Source organism: Cynocephalus volans, chromosome 8, assembly GCF_027409185.1.
Source record: "Cynocephalus volans isolate mCynVol1 chromosome 8, mCynVol1.pri, whole genome shotgun sequence".
Lineage (NCBI taxonomy): Eukaryota > Metazoa > Chordata > Mammalia > Dermoptera > Cynocephalidae > Cynocephalus > Cynocephalus volans.
Genome location: NC_084467.1, coordinates 31,726,318 through 31,748,735, shown reverse-complemented (window position 1 = coordinate 31,748,735; position 22,418 = coordinate 31,726,318). Strand labels below are relative to the sequence as shown.

General features: G+C 37.4%; 1 protein-coding gene across 4 annotated transcripts in view; it reads right to left on the bottom strand.

Annotated features, from left to right (window-relative positions):
- The window catches only part of MACF1 (microtubule actin crosslinking factor 1), a 226,051-nt gene that overhangs the window by 38,593 nt on the left and 165,040 nt on the right, over positions 1–22,418 (bottom strand). For all 4 annotated transcript variants that reach the window (XM_063103580.1, XM_063103578.1, XM_063103581.1 and 1 more), the window contains 14 exons: positions 16,588–16,749; positions 16,245–16,415; positions 15,231–15,397; positions 11,940–12,099; positions 11,266–11,592; positions 10,010–10,094; positions 9,253–9,494; positions 8,391–8,597; positions 6,730–6,849; positions 6,241–6,348; positions 4,640–4,858; positions 3,468–3,671; positions 1,377–1,608; positions 527–753 (listed from right to left, as the gene is read on the bottom strand). In XM_063103580.1, the coding sequence (XP_062959650.1) occupies positions 527–753; positions 1,377–1,608; positions 3,468–3,671; positions 4,640–4,858; positions 6,241–6,348; positions 6,730–6,849; positions 8,391–8,597; positions 9,253–9,494; positions 10,010–10,094; positions 11,266–11,592; positions 11,940–12,099; positions 15,231–15,397; positions 16,245–16,415; positions 16,588–16,749 (2,631 nt within the window). The remainder of the gene's footprint in view (positions 1–526; positions 754–1,376; positions 1,609–3,467; positions 3,672–4,639; positions 4,859–6,240; positions 6,349–6,729; positions 6,850–8,390; positions 8,598–9,252; positions 9,495–10,009; positions 10,095–11,265; positions 11,593–11,939; positions 12,100–15,230; positions 15,398–16,244; positions 16,416–16,587; positions 16,750–22,418) is intronic.

Here is a 22,418-nt window from a genome sequence, read left to right as displayed (position 1 = left end):
ATCAACAAGGGTAAAATAATATAGTACAAATCACAAACTTAAGTGCTGACAGACAAGCATAATAGGAATGCTAGGCTATATAGTCTTGAAGGAAATCAGTTCTGTGCCCGATGCTAAAAAGTGGTTCACGGACTGGCATAGATGGGTGCGGAGGAAAGAATTCCTATATGGAAAAACAGCTGAAATAAAAGAATAAAATAAAAGAGATAATATCAAGATAGGCTTGGCTTGTACTAAATGGGCAAGATGAGGTGAGAAATGCATTTAGTAAAAACTAGACTCCCAAAAATACTATAAAAAGGTATGTGATGACTGTTATCTCTGGATGATGAGTCCAAAATTGATTTTTCTTTTCTATCATTTATTTTTCTACCTTAAAGAAATTTACTATAATGAGCAGATTTTTTTTCAAGTAGAAAAAGTTTGAAGGTACTCAGCCTGGCTAAGTGGCTAACCCAGCATACTTAGACAAAGTGCTGTTCTAGAGGACACACACAAAAGAGAAAGGGTTTTGTTTCTTTCCTACCTCAGCAGCTTCAACCTGTTGTTTGATGATGGATGGGTCAATGCCTGGGCTTTCCAAGTCATGCACAATATCCTGGGTGTCTTTGATGGTGGTCAGTAGAGCTGCCATGTCATACCAGAACTTCTCTGCTAATTCAAGGACATCAAGGAATTTAATTTCTCGCTCTTCAGCCCGAGCTTTGATGTCCTCCCAGAAGAATACCATTTGATCCAATTTATCCTGGATTTCTGAGGGGGTAAAGAAGAGATGTGAACAGGACTTCTCTAGATCCTTAAAATCAGTCTCACCAGAAATTCCATCTAATTCTGACATTTTCAATGAAACTATCTTTTAAGAAAGCTCAAAAAATTTATAGCCGAAGAATGGTTTTCTACCTTAGCTATATTATTATTTCTACATTTGCATTTTCTGCTTATGTTGGTCTCCTACATAAAGGAGTCACAGAGGTAATTTGGAAGTGCTAATAAAGGTACTGCTAAAATATAAAACCCCTAACTTACAAAGTGGATGATATGGGAACTCTATTTCCAGTGTTCTGTGTTGAACTTGTATGATTCCCATGGAGAGTGTTATTAAAGACAGTTATGTTCTACCCACTTTTGACACTGTAATATACTCACATTAGGGGTTAAAAGAGCATTTGTTTGCTGCCCTGGGAATCTAACTACCAATTGTAACCTCGTTACAATGCAGTAATGTGTAGTGAATTCTAAATGACTTTCTGGAATACTCATTACTTGGGGACTACATTTACATTCAATAAAATGCATCTGGTGGGATGCTGAAGATGACCACAGCCTGGAATTTATTCTATTGATTTTCTTTCAATATTAGTAGATGCATCAAGCACCTTTTGCAGCCAGATCCTTGTCCGCTCCCTGAGATCGCCCAATGAGCTCTTCTCCACGGCGCTTCAGGGCCTCAAAGGACGGCTGAAGTTTTTCTAGCTCCATAGTGGCATTCTTATTATCACTGATGCACTCTCTGATCTTGTCTACTTCAGCAGGGATCAGTGGTGGCATACGCAGGCGAGAGGAGAGGTTCTCCAGAGTCTCCAACATAGGCTCAATTTTATCATGGAACTAAACAAACATTGGAACATTAGCCATTGCAGTAACATTTCACCACACTTCTTGGGAAAATTTTAGGGAATAAGGGCAAAATATAAATCTACTACTGTTTAGGATAACCTGTGCTCAGCCTAGCCCAATGGTTGTTAAGTGTTGGGTTTGGCTAAGAAATTATTTTGGGCAGAGTACACCAGAGCTGGTCCCATCAGGGAAAAACTGCCAATATTTATTTTAAGAATCAAAAGATATTAAGTAGTATACCAGAAATCAACTCTTTAGTGTTGTCACAATATTTCTCCTATTCCAATTAATGTGACAAGAAAGGGACAAGACTATGAAACCATTGAGTCAGTGTGTCAACATCTCCAATGACAATTGCATGCAACAAGACTAGACCAACAAGTTAGATGCCCTCCACCAGTTATGTAAATGAACAGGGAACTTAATATGCTACAAGACTTGAAGTTTAAAATTATGGCATGCAATCTAACAAACCACTGTATGGAACAGTGAGAGAGGAAAATGTTGGCATGATGAAAGGCAATAAAGGAAGGCCAAATCTAACCTTAATCTAAAAGAACAATTACCTTCTCACTTTTCTGGCACTTTGAATAACATGAATATAACTGTAAAATTCTCCTTTCTAATCTGACACAGAGAGAAGAGAAAAGGGAGCAAAACAGATAAGCTTGCTTCCTAAAAAATCTATCTAAAACCAACTCTGGATTCATTGATTAGAGTAAGGCTTATCAATATTAAGTGTTCTAAAGGAAAAACATGATGGGAGTTCTTTAACAAAATCACTTCCCATCACCACTCACTTCTAGATTCCAACCCAAATGAAACTGGCTTAATATACTGCAATAATCAAATTTACTCCACTAAAGCTAAGGGAAGATTCCTTATAGGTATTGCCCTCAATTTTCAGCTAAGAACACCCTGATCCCAATGGGGGTGGGTACCTTACCTCTGTAATCTGTAATGGTGGGCGCGGTCAACACAACAATGAAATGTGACGATGTGGGGAAGACAGGAGCAGGCAGCAACAACACAAAGTAACACATTCCACAATGTGAGTGAGAGATGGGACGGAAGGTGGAGGGAAAAACTTGAGTAAGTACAAATATTAACCAAGAATATTGACTAAACATAGGAATCTAATACCCAGACATGACAAAAGTACCACTAACAGTAATATATTAGTTGAAAAGTATGTAGTTACATGCTTTAAACTCCACTGTTGGTGGTTTATGCTTCTCTTTGGCTCTTACTTCTCCCTATTAAAGTACCTTTCTCAGAACTAGGACTTAGCTGGTAGCTTCTTGAATATGAAAACTAATGTGCTGTTGTTCTAAATCTCAGAAGTAATAGGCTCAACAGGAACCTGGCTTTTGTTGAGGAAGTCTTTGCTTTTGAGTCAGTAAGATAAATATATCTAAAATCACCCCTGCTAAAGGAGATCATCACAACAAAGTTTTCAGGAAAACCATCAACAGACGATATATACCAGCCAAGATGCATTTTTTTTTTTTTTTTGGTCGTTTTTTCGTGACCGGCACTCAGCCAGTGAGTGCTCCGGTCAGTCCTATATAGGATCCGAACCCGCGGCGGGAGTGTCGCCGCGCTGCCAGCGCAGCACTCTACCAAGTGCGCCACGGGCTCGGCCCCCAAGATGCATTTTACCCTCCTTCCAGTGCAGTATACAATATTCCTTGGGATAAAAATGTAGATGGATAAAGCTTCCTACTCTATTGATGATGTATTTCTAACATGCTGGTCTGGACATTCCTGAGCGTAGAGACACCTGATGCAGAGACGTCCTGCTTAAACTAACAGACAATTGAAGGTTTATGGGTGTAAGACACACATACCTGAGCAGACTGGGAAACAGCCTCATCCAGAGCCAGGGCCCGCTGGCGCACTTCCTCTTTTATTTGGGCATACATGTTTTCTGCTTTCTGGTATTTTTCTTCCACCATTTCCCCTTCATCAGGGTTTAACTCCTTTAGTTGTGGGCCTATCTTTAGTAGCTTATCAATATGAGGTTTGTGTTCAGCAATAGATTCCCTTAGTTGCTATGCAAAGAAATACAGATTAAAACATAATGAGCATTTTTATACCAGTCTATTTGTTTAGATACTTTGGTCAGAGCTAATACCAACTTTGACAGGAACAAATGAACTGTTAAAAAAACCCAGCCAGTTTCATCATCTAAACATTCATGGGGGAATAGAAAAACACCTAAGTCTTGGGCTCTAACACTACCTAATTCTATTAATATTCAAAAGCCAATTCAGATATCCCATTAACCTGGAAGTCACCTGGACACATCCTTTCTAACTCTCCCCAGCTACTTATGACTCTCCCACAGTCTTCTGCACTCATAAATACTTCTATGTAGTATATTGTAATTTACATGGTTTAATATCTGTCTCCCTCCCCAGACTGAGAGACACCAAGCAGGATAAGCTACAAATAGCAACATTTCTGATAATCCAACCATTCTTCACTTTATTGCTGGCTACTTTCAGGTTACATCCTTCCACTTACAGAAATATGGGAATAGCAATAAGCACAAGCCATAAATCAGAAATAAACATTCAAAAAAATGTCCTTAATGGTAACAGCAGTAGTTGAAATGTCTATTAACTTCCCTTTTGTCTTAACTATATGCAGCAAATGCTTTCTGACTCGCAATCCAGTTGGTGCCTAACCAAAGGGAAAAAGCCATCCAACCACACAAGTCTAATATACCCCATCGTCCCTGGAAATATTTTAAATTCCCTTGATGTTTAGTTCTTTATCTGTAATATCAGGTTCTCATCATCTCTATAATCTTATTCTTTAATCAATTCATATTAAACAATGAAGGAAATAATTCAGATATGTATTTTTATTAGGTAAAAAAATTCTAACTGATTAAGAATGAACTTCATAACAGAACTTGTACCTAGTAGGCACTAATATAAATAAGGTGTTTTTGAATAAATTACAAAGCCCATTTTCAGTCCTGCAATAAAATAACAGTTGGCATGCTCCTTACCCTCATTTCCTCTTGCTGCTGCCTGAGCTGCTCATGATCAATAGCTGGAGGAGGTAACTGCACTATTAGTGTCCGAGTTTCCTCAATCCAGGGGCTGAGCTCTTCGTAAGTTTCCCAAAACTGGTTCACCAAGACCTGTGCCCGCTCTAGGCGGGCATAACGCTCTGAATTGAGTAGGCTAATGGCTTCATATTGCTGTATTAGAGACTCTGTCTTTTCCTATTAACCAAAAAAGAAAAAATGTAAGTATTACTATTATGAACACTTCTTTAAGAAAAAAAGTCGGTATATATATACTAAAAAGTCTAAAGGGGGCCGAGCCCGTGGCGCACTTGGGAGAGTGCGGCGCTGGGAGCGTGGCGACGCTCCCGCCGCAGGTTCGGATCCTATATAGGAATGGCCGGTGCACTCACTGGCTGAGTGCTGGTCACAAAAAAGGCAAAAAAAAAAAAAAAAAAAAGTCTAAAGGAATATATACTAAATTATTAAAAATATGGACTAATCTACCAAGATTACAAGTGATTTCTATTTTCTTCTTTATATTTATCTGAACTTTCTAATTTTCCTATTATACACATGAGGGTACTTAAAAAAGTTTGTGGAAAGATTTGTATTATCTTTTAATTCTGTTTTTCCATAACCTTTTGAAGCACCCTCACATATATTGTTTCTATAATTTTTAAAACATGACACTAGCTTAAAAGATAGTAAAATAGCACATACACACACACACACACAAAAAAAAAAAAAAACAGCAAAATTAACCTTTTACTAATGACTCACAACCTTAGATACAGAACTATTATAATAATAATAATCACTTTAAAATTAAACATCTCAGGGGCTATGGTGGAGCCTCTGCCCATCAAGCTTTGCTTGTCTTTTTTCCTCTGATAAAGAAAAGTCTCCAGAATCTAGCATTTATGCTCCAAATGTTTAGGATGAGTAGCTCAATCAATTTATGAAAATTTCTGAGGAATGGTGGTTAACATGCCCTTTATAAAAAACAAATAGACTGGTCTACAAACAAACTTTTGACAATCCTTTTAAAAAGGGTATGACCTTTTAGAAGTACCTAAAGAAGGAATTAATATCTGCATATAGTTCTGTAAAACCTAACATAAATACCTTGACAAGTAACTCAGAGCTCACTACCTATGGACTGAGGATAAGTGGCAATTCCTCTGTTATAAAGATGAATTTGTAAGTTATTTTACATTATACAGTATGGCTGTTTGTGAACACAAGGTTAGAAGTCTGAATTCCCAGGGCCGGCCCGTGGCTCACTCAGGAGAGTGCGGTGCTGATAACACCAAGGCCATGGGTTCGGATCCTATATAGGGATGGCCGGTTCGCTCACTGGCTGAGCATGGTGCTGACAACACCAAGCCAAGGGTTAAGATCCCCTTACCCGTCATCTTAAAAAAAAAAAAAAAGAAGAAGAAGTCTGAATTCCCCAGGCATCAAGTTGGAATTTAACAATAATCACTAATAAGAAAGTCCAAGAGGAAAAAAACCTTAAACCATCATTTCACAATTGTACTTCTAATTCACCACGATCAAGACAAGAACAATATGGTGAATAAATAAATGTAGTTCACCTGTAATACAGCTTTCTGCTCCTCCCCACACGTGCCAAAGATTTCACTGCGATGACTAAAGAGCTCATCCATAGAATCTTTGTGTCGAATGATGTCAATGGAGAAAGCCTTTGAAAAGTAAACCGTAGTTAAATCAAGAAGTAAAAGGACCCTGAGCCTGTGTTAGTGAAAGGTAAGGCACAACATATGAAAAATTCCTTGCTTAAAAGCCACATCAAAAGTTGTTCTTATAAAGTGTAACAATTTGCCTGTCCAACATCTTCAATGTTTATAGTTTTAGTAGCTTACAAAAATATCTTCCCTCCTAAAAATCATCCAGGAAATTGCTAACAATTTTTTTCTTGGATTAATAGGCCCCTCCTTTTCACAAAGCAAGAAATCTCTTCCTCATCCCAACCAAGCATACATAAAAGTGAGAAACTCTTTTCTAGTCCTAAGCTCCTGATCATTCTACTCAAGACATAGTGAGCACATTGGTGTTACGCTTACCTTCTGCACCTGCAGCTGAGCTGTGGTCTGGTCCTGCTCCAGGCGAATTGAACCCAAGGCCATCAGTTTCCGCTTTGTTTCAGCAACCCAAGCTAGTTCTGCATCAGCAGCTTGCTCATACTAGTAGATGTATTGAAGAAAAATGAACAAATTATATACAGCCAGGGTCTCCTCAGAACTGTAATTTATTCAACACAGAAAGGCCTGGATTTTCAGTAATATAGTTTTTATCTCACAAAATAAAGCCAAAACTGGGAAAAATTTCATAAAATCACAAATCAAGATACTTTTTTTTTTTTTTCCTGTCTGGCTGGTATGGGGATCCAAACCTTTCACCTTGAAAGGTTAGAGTGTGGTGGTTATCACTACCACACTCTAACCAACTGAGCTAACCAGCTAGCCCAAGATACAAACAAATTAGAATCGATCATATATCAACTTCTTTAAAAGAAATTACAGAACCCAGTTATTGGTCCTACAGCTAGAAACAACAACAGAAGTTGACACCTTCCAAAAGAAATACACTTCTAATCAGTCCTTTACGGGGATGTACTCTCTTTCCACCAAGCCTCTTTCATACCCAGACATCGAACAGTAGTAGTTTTAGTCAGATGTTTAAATATAAATGTAATAGGGCAGTAGACAGCTGAGTCAAGTTACCTGGAAGTATTTGCTCAGCTGAAGAAGCATCAGACTCCAGAAGAACACCAAACCTTTAAATGGTTATGCAATAACAAAAACCAGTAACAGGCTCTACATGACTGTTTCATAAGTGTCCTCCAATCTTTTATCTCTTCCTCTTCAACTATGCCAACCTATACTAATATTTAAAGAGAAAAGTAAGCTTCTCCCAGCTTAGTAAGTTTCATATTGAAATATCTGGCCAAAGGGCCAGCCCGTGGCTCACTCGGTAGAGTGTGGTGCTGATAACACCAAGGCCACAGGTTCGGATCCTATATGGGGACGGCCGGTTGGCTCACTGGCTGAGCGTGGTGCTGAAATATCTGGCCAAGTTTAGAGATGACACAAAGACACACTGGGATGTACCTGGAGTCACAGCAAACTTGTGTGGTTCAGAAAGCATTTGCTTATCACTATGAACCCAGGGAGTGATGTCGTACTATTTTTTTGTGCTATGGCATGTTAATAGGTATGTACCCAGCTACAGAGAAAAGCAAATAACTTTTTTCCAGAAAGCAAGAAGGAAAAAAGATTAAGGGAAATGTGACACCTGTGTTTACTGAAAGGGTTCTATTTTGGATGGCTCTGCTATTTTGGTTTGCATATTTGATAGTAATTATAGTTCTTGGTTCCTTCCCCTCTTCCATCAGATGCTAAGGCAGTTGATTATGTCAAACTAAGACTGTGATGCATTTGGACCTTTTGGTTGATTACCATCAACCTGCTCAGCAGGACATTAGCTAAGGAAAGGCCTTACATAGATCCTTCTCTACTAAAAGCGGTCAAGTATTTTGAGTGAAACCTGGATTCATCCTCACAAACCTCCACCCAATCACTTCCCATCATTGAAATGTTTGTGGCATCAACTTCATCTCATTATTTTCTTTCCTGAGCCTGTATTTATGTAGGTCATAGTACTGTACCTCACACATCTATCCCCACTGCCTAAAATATTAATGCAGAGGTATTATAAACATTACCTGTTGTGATCTCTGAATAGCAGCATCAATTTCATCCACCCTTTGTCCAATAGTGTCATTGACCAGTTTGTACTGCTCGTTGGCATCAGATACAAGTTTATCTAGCCCTTCTCTGGCTCTCCAGGGCACCAGCTCTAAGAGAGCACGGCTCACCTCGTTCACTGTGTCCAACACCAGCCTGTGTTCCATGACCTCTTTCTTTAATTCCTAAGGAGGGAAAAAAGTTTTCAGGCCATACCTTGCTAAATAAAGCACATTAGCAGCTGTGCTGGGTGGAAAGTGCTATCTCTACCACATATCCCAGCAGGGCTCTGACCTCCTTCCTTATTTTCTTTCTTGTCTCAAATTTTTCAATCATTCTGAAACCTGACTTTAGGCTTAGCTAGTGCTTACTAAGAACTATCTGCAAGAATTCTTGAGCCAGTCTCTGGGTAAAACAAACAGTGCTCCTTTCTTTCTTCTCCTTATTTCAATAGAAATGATACATAATGCTTTACTCATGGGTATTTAACTTAACAAGTACCTACACAGTATTTCTGTGCATCTAGAACTGCACAAGATCCTGCAGGAGAATCAAATGTGATCATGAAACACTCTTTAGAGAATAAAACATGAAGGTAAATTATAAAATGTTACATATGAAGCAAACTTCTAGGGATTTGGGATTCAACTTCTTTCTTCTTCAGTCCATAACAAGTGTTCTTATGTATGCTTTTATGTCAAATCATACTGTACATGAGTAAACCAGAAAGGAGGCAGGCAGAAATTTTTGGTTTAGATTTAAGGTTAAAGTGATGAGACTTAAGGATTCTGACAAAGAAGAAACACTTTTTTCCTTTTACAATGTGAAATGACTGCTCACCTTCTGTCTTTGCTGAAACTGGGGTATCTGCTCCCCAGTGAGAGACTGTCCTCCACTGGCTGCCAGCTCCTCCTCCACCTCCTTCAGCCACCCGGTCAGTTCCTCATAAGTAGATTGGAACTTGGTGGCCAGCTGTCGAGCTTGCTCTAAAGTCCTGAGGGCCTTGGAGCTAGTGACTGTGATGTCTGCATAGCGAGTCTTTATTCCATCCAGTTTCTCCTGGATAAGTAACACCTCTTCACCTGTGGAAGACAGCACACAATTATTCATATTGAAGAGATGTGGGGTTGAGGGAGTCCCTTTAATCCCCCTTTCTTTGAATCAGAGCTTAAATTTTATAAATGCCCTCTCCCTACGGAACTGATTTCACTTAACATCTCATACTAAGGGTAAATGGGAAATAAAATACATCTTCTTGATAAGAAATCACTTGTGAGATTAAGGTCTAAGTTCAATTGCAGGTGTTTCTAGATGTTTCTAGCACCTTTCAGTGAATGGTGGCATTGAACATACTGGAGGGCAGGCGGAATTATCATCCATAACCGTATGGGAAACAACTAAGTCTCTTAGGTTTTCAAAGTGTAGCAGCAAACAGGAACACAGGTTATCAGCCTCCCTGGAATATTCACAGGTTATCAGTGAATACTAAGCTTCTCATATATACAAAGAGAAGTGGCTAATGCAGAGTGCTTATTTCCCTTGGATAGGAAATTGTCTGAGATCACAGACATGCTAAGAGATGCACTTTTCAAAGTACCTGTGGTTTGTTTTAGAAGAGCCTGACCGTTTTTAATAGCTTGATCTACATTCTTCTTTCTATTAACAATCTCTTCATTTAAAGCCTGAAAGGAAAGAATACCATTAATCCCAAAATTACGGTACAACAAAAGGAAAGAAATGTGAGACCTTTAAGAGACTAAATTTTAAGTAAAGAGATAAATACCAGTTTAATCATCAAATATTAGATTCCCTCATTATCTCTTTGGTTACCCAAATGATTATTCAAAATAATTAAGTCAGATAGTTATAGGCAAGCTTTCCTTTGTGCTGGATGAGAAGAGATTTAGGATTAAATCAGCTATATACCAATCTATTGGTATCAAACCCGAGCCCAAGAAATGTAGAAGTGGAATTCAGCAAAAATATCTGCTTTGTCCAAAATAAAGAACAAGACAGAAAATTGAAGAGAAGAAAGTCAGCAAGAACTTAAATTGACTTAACCATACGGATCCTGGTTAAAAACTCTCTCTATATTTTCAATGAAGCCAAAGAATCTTACATTATTAAAAAAATTGATTTGACTATTTTTACTACCCCCCAAAGAGATCTCATAAAAATGAAATGAAAAAGGCAAACTCTTCTTTCTACTAAGATAACACAGAATCCCTGGAATTTGAGCATATAAATTCCAAAAAATGTTCTAAAAGTTATAACTACATGATCAAATTCTGGGCACTATTTAGATATATCTGGTTTTATTAAAGTACATTATCTTTCATAAAACTACCCAAATGGAAACTGAGTGATACACTACCTAACAATGTAAATCATGAGTTACAGGTGAGGTGGCCCTTAACTATACCCTGTACTGTCTTCTAGAATTACTCACTCAGTTTGCTAAATACAAGTATTTCCATGGACTCATCCAAAAACGGATTAATCCTTAGCACCAAGTCTATTACACTATGCACTTGTATATAAAATAAAGTTGAAGTGTTTAGAATGAAGGGAAAAAAAGAAAAAGAAATAAAGAGAAATACAAATCAAAATTATAAAATAGATCTGACCCCGTGGCACACTCGGGAGAGCAGTGCTCCCGCTGCGGGTTCGGATCCTATATAAGGATGGCCGGTGCGCTCACTGGCTGAGCGCGGTGCGGCCGGTCACAAAAATGACAAAAAAAAAAAAAAAATTATATATATATATATATATACACACACACACACATATATATATATATATATATATAAATAACTTAGTAACATAACAAATAAGAATGAAAAACATGAATACCAGGTGGTCAGCATGCTGTTTCTGCAGGACATCCTGTTTGTAATCCTTTACGAACACTGAACTGAGCTTGTCCTCAACCTCAGCCAGCCAGTTGAGCACCTCCACCTCATCCTCCCCAAACAGTCTAGCATTAGACAGTGCCTGTTCAAGCAGGGTTGCTTTCCGACAGCACCAGTCTTGAATCTCACTATATCGGGCCTGCAATGAGTCTAGCTTTTCTGACAGCAGCCCCTGTTCTGCAGGACATGTCAGGGAGGAGAGAGACAGCCCAATTTTGACTGTCTGGTGCACATCTGTTGCATGGTTTTCTATTTCTTCCTCCAGAGCCTGGAAATCCAGATGGAAAAAATGAATAACAGAAACAAAATAAATGAAAAATAAACATGAGACAATGAATAACAAATGATATAACAAATTAATAAAAAATTCACCTACCAAAGGGCAAAAATAATATAAAAACTGAGAACAAAAACTGTTTTTTCTGATGGTATCCTATTACTCAATTTCCATTTTTACTTCAAGAAAATGACTTTTCCACATAATAATTTGATCATATTTTAAATAAAACTTTTTAAAAAACCACAAAACACATCAAGAATGCTGCAGGCAATTTTCTAATTTCTAGAATTTCTATTTCAAGTTTTGTGTTTTCATTCATCATAACTATTTCCTACCTTGTGCCGAATAATCTGCTGCTGTATTTTGGCAGTCTGAGTGCCAACAGGTTCTGAGTTAGCAAGCTTTTTCTCTGTGACAGATAAGAAGTCAGAAATAGGCTCAGCTGTCTCATGGAATTGTTTGGCCAGAACCAGGATATCTTCCAGCTGTTTTTGCCTAATAAATATATATAACAAGCTGCTCAGGCAGAAAGTCACATTAAGACTGTTAATAGTACTATATACAGTAAAAGAACAATCTTTATCAGGTACAGTTTAAACACCAACAGTAAACAGAACACACATTACCTAGCACTTTGCTGTTTTAAAGATATTCACAGCATTATCTTATTCTGATTCTATTACAACCTTATTAAGGTGGGCAGAATAATTATCCTACTATTATAAAGAGAAAAATGACACTGAAGGCTTAAAGAAAGATTTGTCCTATCACCCAGTGAGTAGCAACAGTAGAATGAGGATTAGATTCAGATCTTCTAATGCTCTTTCTCCTTATACCACAAAGATACATATGAAAAAGGAATGTAGCACGTGACCAAAATACAGTTTAAAGGAGTCAAAAAATCATGAGTCTTCATTTCTCTGTCTCTGCTTCTTCACTTGTGAGTAAAGAGAGTATCTGAAGAGCAAAGGCAGTACAGTTCTATAAACGAGAACTCCCTCCCCATCTCCCACAAATCCAGTCAGGCTTCTAGTATTCAAGCCCCAGAACTTAACTTTGAATCCATATTTAAGGAAAAAAAAGAGACCTCAGACTGCCTGATTTGCCAACACTAATAGCAGCCAAAAGAACTACGGATTTTACAGCGCACTTGGAATCTGAACTTTTATTTAATATAACATCCATACTAAGCTTGAATTTCAAGTACGCTATAGATTAAAAGCATCAAATTACAAAGGGGAGAGGCAGCCTGACATGAAAGAGACAGGAAATCAACTATCTGTATGAGCACAGAGATTAATAATGAAAGGCTATAATTTTGACTTTGAATTACTAAAGAACAGATTAAACAATAAGTCATTTGAAAAGGCCTGGGAGTATATGGTGCACTTTCATTCAGCAAACCTTTGCCAAACACCTACTTTGCGCCAGTACTATGCTGTTTACACTCTGACAAACTTATTTTAGTAAGAAATGGTTTAATGAAAAATATCTGGCATTTTAGTTCTGGAAATTCAATTATGTTTGAATATAAAGAAAAACATATTTCTAGATGCTATCATTTTTAAGTGGCATCCTAAGTATAGAATTTCCTTTCCTAGTTTGTTTATGCCAGCCTTCAAAATATATCTTTAATTAATGCAACTAAAACATATCTTAAAGATTATTAAATTAAAATTTCATTTAAAAAAATTTGTCTCTAATTTCTATGTCTTTCTGACTCATCTTGATTTTTAAATCTGAAAGTTTAAAGAACTCAGTACAATAAGATTTAGGGGGCTGGCTGGTTAGCTCAGTTGGTTAGAGCTGGGTGTTACAAGATCAAGGTCAAGAGTTCAGATCCCCTTACCAGCCAGCTGCCTACCCCCCAATCCTTGCCAAAAAAGATAAAAAAAAGATTTAGGGTATCAAAAAGAGAGCTAAGATAATTTAGAAGCATCACATATCCAAAATTTTTAAATCCAAATAAAAGCCTTTAAAATGTCTGTAACAAATGAAATTACTCTTGGTGGTTCTCACTGGCCCAGAAACTATACGAGGGTAATTGAAAAGTCTGTGGAAAAATGAAATTAAAAGATAATACAAATCTTTCTATGAACTTTTTCAAATACCTTTGTGGTAGGGTAGGAGAATGGAAACAAGTAGGGTGGAAGGAAAAAGTCATAAAAAGATACATTAGAAGCAAATTATGACTTCAAGAAGTTTATGGACCAAAGAGGTAAGTACATAAAATAATGACCACAATACAAGGTACAGACAAAGAGTTACAGCAATTTAGAGGTAGGAGAAGTTATTCTATGCTAAGGGAATAAAGAGAAGTTTTACAGAAAAAGGGGAGATGGACAAAAGTACTTCATGGAAGATGCAACACCATCAGAAAAGACACAGGGTTAGGAAACTGACAGAATATATCAAAGAACAAAATATAGTTTACTTTACCTATAACATAAGGAGAGAGAAGAATAATAGTGGAAACTAAGAAAGGTACTTTAGAGTCAAATAGCAGAGGGCTTTGAAGGTGGGGTTAAAGAATTTAGATTTTATTTTATAGGTAACAGGGAGCCATTAAATGTCCTTGAGCATGGAAAGATATGATTAGAAGTATTCTTCAAAAAGGTTCACATACTGCTGGGGTATGGGAAGAGGGAGGCCTGCGAATAAGTGGCAGTAGAGAGAGTAGTGGTTAGATAGGAAGCTACCTCAATAGCCCAAGTGAGAGCTCATAAGTCATGAACTAAGGTAGCAGAGTGGGAATTAGAAAATGGGATGCACAGGAAAGACACTGTAGAAGTAAAATGGACAGCATCCTGACCGAAATGGGGCACAGATAAGGGATAAAGAAAAGAGTAAAAGTGGGAAAGTGGGGTTGAGGTTTTAAGCCCAGGTAATTGGAAGACTAATGGTATCATTAATGGAAATAGAGCGGGGGGAAAAAAAGCAATGCAAACCTGGAAATAAAAATAAGTTAAATTCTTTCAATTTTGTTTCTCCCACTAATATGGGCAAGCCAAACTTTGCAATTCAGATAAGAAATAAGCAAGTCATGGGGAAGTGGAAGTAAGACTGAAGAGGGAGTTATATGAAGATTGCCATTGGCTAACTAGAAAACCTAAAGAATACAATAAAGTATACTGCCTATCTTTTGACCATTTACTGGAGAAAGTTTATGTACCGCTTGAATGCCCATATATTTAACAGAACCACAGACTAGCTCCTAAACGCAAAAACATCTAACTTTAGGATAAGCCAAAAGAAAAGAAATATGACAAATTTCAGCTCCAAGTATCAAAAGCATTATTTATAAATATGAAGGCGAAAAAAATCTGTTTCAAAAACTCAGAAAATAATTTGGCTGGATTGTAGTAGTCTGCATCTGTCATTTGAAACTGCAGCAGAACAACAACACAGAGCAATGAATCTTCCAGTTCTCAGAAATTTATGAGTAGCTGAGAGTGATTCTAAGGATCATCTCTAAAAACTTATCCCTCTTCAAATAAAAGCCATTAAACACCTTCCAAAGCACTATATGAATCACCCAGGAGCTTTTTCAGAACTTCAGTAATAGTACGTAAAAAATAGGACAAAACAAACCTCTGACCCTTTCCTCAAAATCCCTTTGGCCTTACCTGGCTGCTGCCTTGCTAAGTAGTTCAGTCCATCTACTTTCAAGACTCTCCAACTGTCCAGTGATTTTTTCTCTATCAGCCAGCTCAGCTGACTGGGCTATTCTGCCTCCTTCTGCTTGAAGCATGTCTACTGTGGCCTTTCGATCATCTAGGAGCCGTTGAAGCAACTATTGTATACATGTTTAAAGAAAATGAAAAGTGATAACACATGATCATTTTAAAATCTGAAATAGGAAGAAAAAACAAACAAAAAGCCCCCGCCCTGACAAATCCTAAGCTTAACTGAATAGAAGCTTTTATTATCCTTGAGGCAAAAACATGAGATAAGAGCATAGTTCCAACCACCCACATTAGCTTTTCACACACAAGTTTTTTAACGGAGTAGCAACTGTCATCATGGGACTAAAAGGGAACATCCTTCAAACTAAGAGAAAAGTACACTGAAAAATAGTTAACATGTGAGATAAGGGATGTGTTGATTAGTTTGATTATGGTAATCATTTCACAATGTATACATATGTCAAAATATCACGTGTACACTATAAATACATACAATTGTTATTAGCCAATTACATTTTAATAAAGTTAGAAAAAATAAAATCTCCTTTGGGATAAATTTTTTAAAAAGAGACAAAAAAAAGAAAAAAAAAAAAAAAAAAGGGAAAATCCATTGAAGTAGAAATTAAACCAACCAAAAATACAGATAGAACCTTGCACACAACATACATTATTTAGAATATTGCTAACCCTGAAAACACCAAACCTCTTAACATAAAGCTGTGGATGAAACATTAAAATAGAATACATGAACAAGTAAAATTGTTCAGTCTAATGTATGCCACAGTAAACTAGTAGATTAAAGATGTAAATCAATTTCCACCTTTCTTTTCACGATGACACAAAGTAGGATAGGACTCTACTAAAATTCCTGAATTGCTCCTTAAACTACAAGCAAATGTGTTGTCTACCATTCCCTAGGGCTGTTACAGTTCACTGTCCCAACATTCTCCCTACCTTCTGCTCCTGGATCTGTGCTTTCACCACTTTATACTCAGCAGATGGAGGTTTCTGGTTGGCTATGAGCTCTTCAGTGTCTGCCAACCAGCTGAGCAACGGCTCCAAGGCATCTTGAAACTTCCCACAATGCAATAAAGCCTCCTGTAGTTGTGCAATTCTTTGTGCAACCTGTATCACAGACATGAGGGCTTTTTAAATTACTACTGACCTCCTTTTAGTAACTATAGATTACAACTGCTAAATTTTTATTTGCATCCAGGTTCCAGGGAAACCTTGGATTTAGATGTCTGTTTTCTATGCTTTCTGTTCCCAATACACTTGTTACCCACTTGCCACTCACCTTCTTATTCAGTGTATTCCATCGAGCATTGATCTCTTCCATGTCATGTTCTAAACCCTGCACATCACAGTTTTTTCCTGCACTCTGAATTAATCCCTGGCCAAGTCCATTCACCTGCTGTAATTTCATCTGAAGAGGATCCACTTGTTCTTTCTGGAACATCTAGATAATTACAAGCCAAAAGAAAATTTAATCTAAAGGCTGTTAGACCCTCTACACCACACAGTGACTGGTTATTCTTGGGAGATTTATGATTTGATAAAGGAGGACCAGGAATAAAAAGAAAAAACAAGTCATCTGCACACTGAAGTATCAAGGAAATATGTGATTTCATATTTTTATATATCCTCCTATGGACACATAATTACAGAGAGTTATGACAGTACTTAGGTATTTAAACCAATGACTCATAGGGGTTTTTTGTTTTTTGCTTGTTTTAATTTGTTGCTTAATTTTCAATGCAAAAAACTACAGGGAATAAAGAAGCATCAACTTCTAAATATTGTAAAAGTAACTGCAATGTATATAAATCCTAAAAGGGAAGAATGATACCAAATGACTAGTATTTAAGATGAAAAACATCTTGAATAGCCTTAACTGACCACTGATTATAGACGATGCTCTTCTCTGAGTAGGACTAACTCAATTAATCAAAACATATTAACAATGTGAAAAACGCCAACCTCAGCTTAATCCCTCTGTGGCCATTGAACTTCATTCTGTTCCAGGGCCACAGACCACACACAGCCAATAATCCTGAAACGGTATTTTTCTAATTACAAAGGGAAACAGGCCAGTAATGCTGGGAAATGTCCTTAACAACTTCAGACACATTCTCTGAGTAAGATACAGATATATATAAAATACTTTTTAAGATAATGTATATCTATGTTCACCAGGAATTTTAAAGCTATGTGAACAAGTATAACAAACAATATGCATACTTTTCTCTACTACAATTAGGATCCGTTATGATTTAGACATTTCTAAAAGGAAACAAAAAGAGAAGAGAATGGTACTTCTGCCCCTGAAAGGGTATTAAGGGAAAAAATATTTGTCCCTAAGATAAGATTTCTCTCAATTATCGAAGGATAAAATCAGCCATATTCCACTAGCCTGGACTTATTTCCCATCTATTTTCTTCTATAAAAAGTTCTTTCCGTTTCAGTGAGACAGGTAAGTCAATTAACGCCAGAGGATGACAGAAAATGGAAGAGGACAAAAATAAATGTAGAAGAAAACGATTCATTTGACTAAGACAAATTTTGGTCTATATGAGACCATAGATCACACTAGGATTAGGAATATGATTCTAGAAAGAATGGTTTATGGCTGGATAAGTGACTCACCAGGGAGGGAAAGCCCCAGGGAACACTGAAAAAGGAAGGTTACAAAGGTAATTACAAGTGCACTTCATTTTATACTATAATTTGATTATACCATATTTTGTCAGGCAACACTACAAGGCGGTTCAGCTAAAATAACTGTTTTTCTAACAACGGGGTTCCCAGAAAAAGCAAGTGCTATAATTCCATTTTGTAACATTAAAGATGTTTTCACTGAAGAAAAAGCAGGCGGGGTGGGGTAGGGCACTCCCAAGTTTAAAGTTGATTTGGTGTCACAAAATGGTGGTGGTGATGGGCAGGCAGGTTTGGAAAGGCAAAGAAGGAAGAAAAACAAACGTATGGAGGAAAGATGTGAAGTCCACACTGAAGGACCCCTTTCACCAATAGTGAAATCCTGTCTCATACTATAACTGACATCTAAGTTCTTTGTATGCTGTCCAATATGGTAGCCAGCAGTTACAGGTGGCTATTAAAATTTAAATTAAATTAAAAATTCAGTTCCTCAGTCACACTAGTCACATTTTTTTTTTTTTTTTTAAAAGATGACCGGTAAGGGGATCTCAACCCATGGCTTGGTGTCGTCAGCACCACACTCAGCCAGTGAGCTAACCGGCCATCCCTATATAGGATCCGAACCCGTGGCCTTGGTGTTATCAGCACCACACTCTCCCGAGTGAGCCACGGGCCGGCCCACACTAGTCACATTTTATGTTGTCATTAGCCACATGTGGCTAGTGCCTACTGTACTGGATCATAGACAGAGAATATCACCATCTTTGCAGAAAGTTTTACTGGACAGTGCTATAAGTGATACAGAAAACTGAAATACTTACATAGCTTAAAAAACCTTTCATATAACAGAACTAATTCTTCTTTAATAATTTGAATACACACCTATGTTTGTCTTTATGGATCACGAAAAAAATTTTGATTTACTTTGTTTAAAATCATTTTCTATAGAAGCATTAGATATTCCTTCCTTTGTTTCTGACCTCCACCCTATGGATTAAGTTGATAGAGTCAATAAGAATATGAGGGTGCTTCAAAAAGTTCATGAAAATATTTGTATTATCTTTCAATTCTATTTTTCCATGAACTTTTTGAATACTCTCATATGTCTCATCATTTTTCAGAAGTTGAAAAATATATGAAAGCACCTCTAGGTAAATATTACCTGATATTTATTTTGAACACAAGCGAACAGAACATTAAATTTGAAAACACTTGCTCCTTTCTCTCAACTCCTAAACAAAGCCGTTTTGTAAAACCAGTGCTTTCAGATACATTAAAATTCCTACTGCTTAGTATTTCACACACTGCTAGTGAAATGGGACTATGCCATGTTATTATCTAAGCAGCACTAGCAGACATTTCCAGGCAGTACACTAGTAAAAATTACTCCAAGACTATAAGATGCAACAGGTACATAAAACAGAAAATTTCCAAAAGAACTTCTTAAGGCACTTTTATCTTTGGTGATATTGCATTCTCCCAGCTTGATCCTGACATCCTTTTTTGATCTCCTTTGTTCTCTTTTTCCTTCTCTTCTAGACCTCAAATGTTGAAGTCTTTGGGGGTGGGGATGAAAGGAGGCTGGTCAATCCTGGGCCCTCTTCTCATTCTATACAATTCCAGGGCAATTCCATCCATTCCATGGGTTTAAATATTAATGATGGTAAATGCTATGACTCAATTTATATCTCTCTTCCAAGTTTCGAATCTATACATCTATCTCCTTTCTTAGTATCTCCATACAAATAAACCACAAGTATCTCGAACCTAACAGTTTGAAAATGGAACGATATCTCCCACTTCCCCCTCACTCAAAATCTGTTCTCCCCTAAGTCAACAATTTACTACAGCTCTCATCCACTCAATAGTACAAATCAGAACCCAAAAGTCATCCTTGATAACTCCCTCTCCTTCATCCCCAACACAAAAGCCATTATCAGGTCTTGTTGATTCTACCTCCAAAATATATCTTGAATGCATCCAATTATCTTTAAATCCATGACATCTCTTCTTGTTCAAAGCATTTGCCACAGTTTGTAACTGTATATTTACTTGTGTCCTTTTTTGCTTAAAGTCTGCCTCCTCAACTATAGTATAAGTTCCACAAGGGCAGGGATCAGGCCAATTCTATTCCCTGCAGGAGCCCAGTGTGTGGCACAGAGTAGGTACTCAATAAATATTCAATTAGTAAATGAATCCTTGTATAGACACGGTGTTAGGGAAAACAAACAAACCCATAAAGGTTCTCCTGATCAGCCAAGCATTCAAGCACTGAACTGGGACTGTGGCGCTCCTGAATTTTTGCTTAAAAAGACTCCCTTGGCAAATTTCAATTTTACAGAATCCCGATTTTATACAAAAGTTTTTCTTCTTCCTCTTGAACCAGTAAGACTGGGGATAACACTGAGGAAGTCTATAAATGAGTGGGGGAGTAAAATAACCACAGATTGCTCTGTCAGTGTTGGATACCACTACAGAAATAGCAAACAAGTTTTGTCATTTCACTTCTACCAAATTCTGTTATTAGAAATTAGAAAGTTTATATCTATTTTACCCACACGTGCATTAGTTCATACATTGGTTCATACAAACACAGGATCTAAAACAGTTCATTCTAAATCACATTCCAGGTATGATCACTTGCTGAGTTCTAAGTGTTCATGTATAAAAATGATAGGTTCAGCTGCCTCTAGAAACCCTCTTAAAAATGGAAGAAATGAGGGGCCGGCCCATGGCTCACCTGGGAGAATGTGGTGCTGATAACACCAAGGCCATGGGTTCAGATCCCTATATAGGGATGGCCAATTAGCTCACTTGGGAGAGTGTGGTGCTGACAACACCAAGTCAAGGGTTAAGATCCTCTTACTGGTCATTTATTTATTTATTTATTTATTTATTTAAAAAGGAAGAAATGAATTTCATACATCTCTCATCTTGGAAAAATTTTTAAAAATATTTCACCAATTTAGCAAATCTGTATACTCACATTAACTCTATAAACACGTGTTTTGCTTCAACAAACATTTTCAAAATAACCTCTTTACACTGTCATTGGTTAACAGTCCTGGCTGGGTCTATGACTTAGATCTTTCCTTTTTTGTACACAGATGTAGGCATCTGCTGCTTCCAGATATTTCATAAAGTAATGACATTTCACTGATGGACAACCTTGCAGCTGGGCTAACATTTCCTTCTCCTATCATTTATACCAGGCTATCTCTTGTAGCTGGAAGGATCCTTAGAGATTACCTAGACCCATCTATTCATTTTGCAGATGAGGAAACAGATCCCAGAAACTGATGCTACTGGGATCTCAGTGTCAATCCCAAATTCAATAAAACTCAGAAAACTGAAACAAAATCCATCAATCTGAAAGGTGATGCATCCTCATTTGATGGGACGTTACATTACAAAATAACTAGTGAAGCCTAAGGTAAAACCATCACCACTTAGCTAAGCAGGAGTAGGCAGCTATGGCACACAACCAAAATTATTTTGTTGCTAGTAAGCTGCATGTTTAATTGGTGTTCTAGCCGACTAAGGATGCCCCGAAAGGCTCTGCAATGGGGTGGATGAGAAAACCCATCTTTCTTATAGAGTCCATAGATATTCCAGGTAATTGATATTCACTCAACCACTCATTCAATAGTGAAAGCCTACTATTAAGGCGGCACTGTCTTGGGTCCTGGGGATGGAGTAAAATCAAAACAACCTGCTCTCTTATTTCTCCCTGACTGTATTAGATTAAACCTCTAACTCCTTCGCTCCTTATGGCTGACCAACTGACACCTGGGTAGTTAACTGTAGAAAGTTGCTGCTCTCAAATTCCTTTGACTAGGAGGGCTCAAGGATATGGAGCATGGTTCCCAGCTGTTTCCTAACACATTCTGTTCTCTAAGAATTAAAAATCTCACAGCTAAGAGAGAGCCAGGAGGACATTTAGTCCAATTCTCTTATTTTATAGATTAAGAAACAAGTGGTCTGGGAAAGCAATGTGACTTGCTTAAGGCCATAAAAGCTGTTTGACAAGATGACTAAAATACCTATACTTTATTTTTAATAAACATGATTATACCTAGTTCTGGCTTTAAGAAATACATATTTGCATTAAAAAGCTGTTATGGGGCCGGCCCGTGGCTCACTCGGGAGAGTGTGGTGCTGATAACACCAAGGCCCCGGGTTCGGATCCCATATAGGGATGGCTGATTAGCTCACTGGCTGAGCATGGTGCTGAGACCAAGTCAAGGGTTAAAATCCCTTTACTGGTCATCTTTTAAAAAAAAAAAAAAAGGTGTTATGCACCTTTATATTGCTTTTACCCAACCTGCTGGTGAATGCTTTCAACTAACCAACATATCTATTTGAAGGGAAAAAGGAAGACAAGGCCAGTGATTGAAATCTTATAAGCTTGGAGATTTAAACCTGTTATCTCATTTCATCCTTGCAGAGTTCTGCCACAACATATGAGGAAAC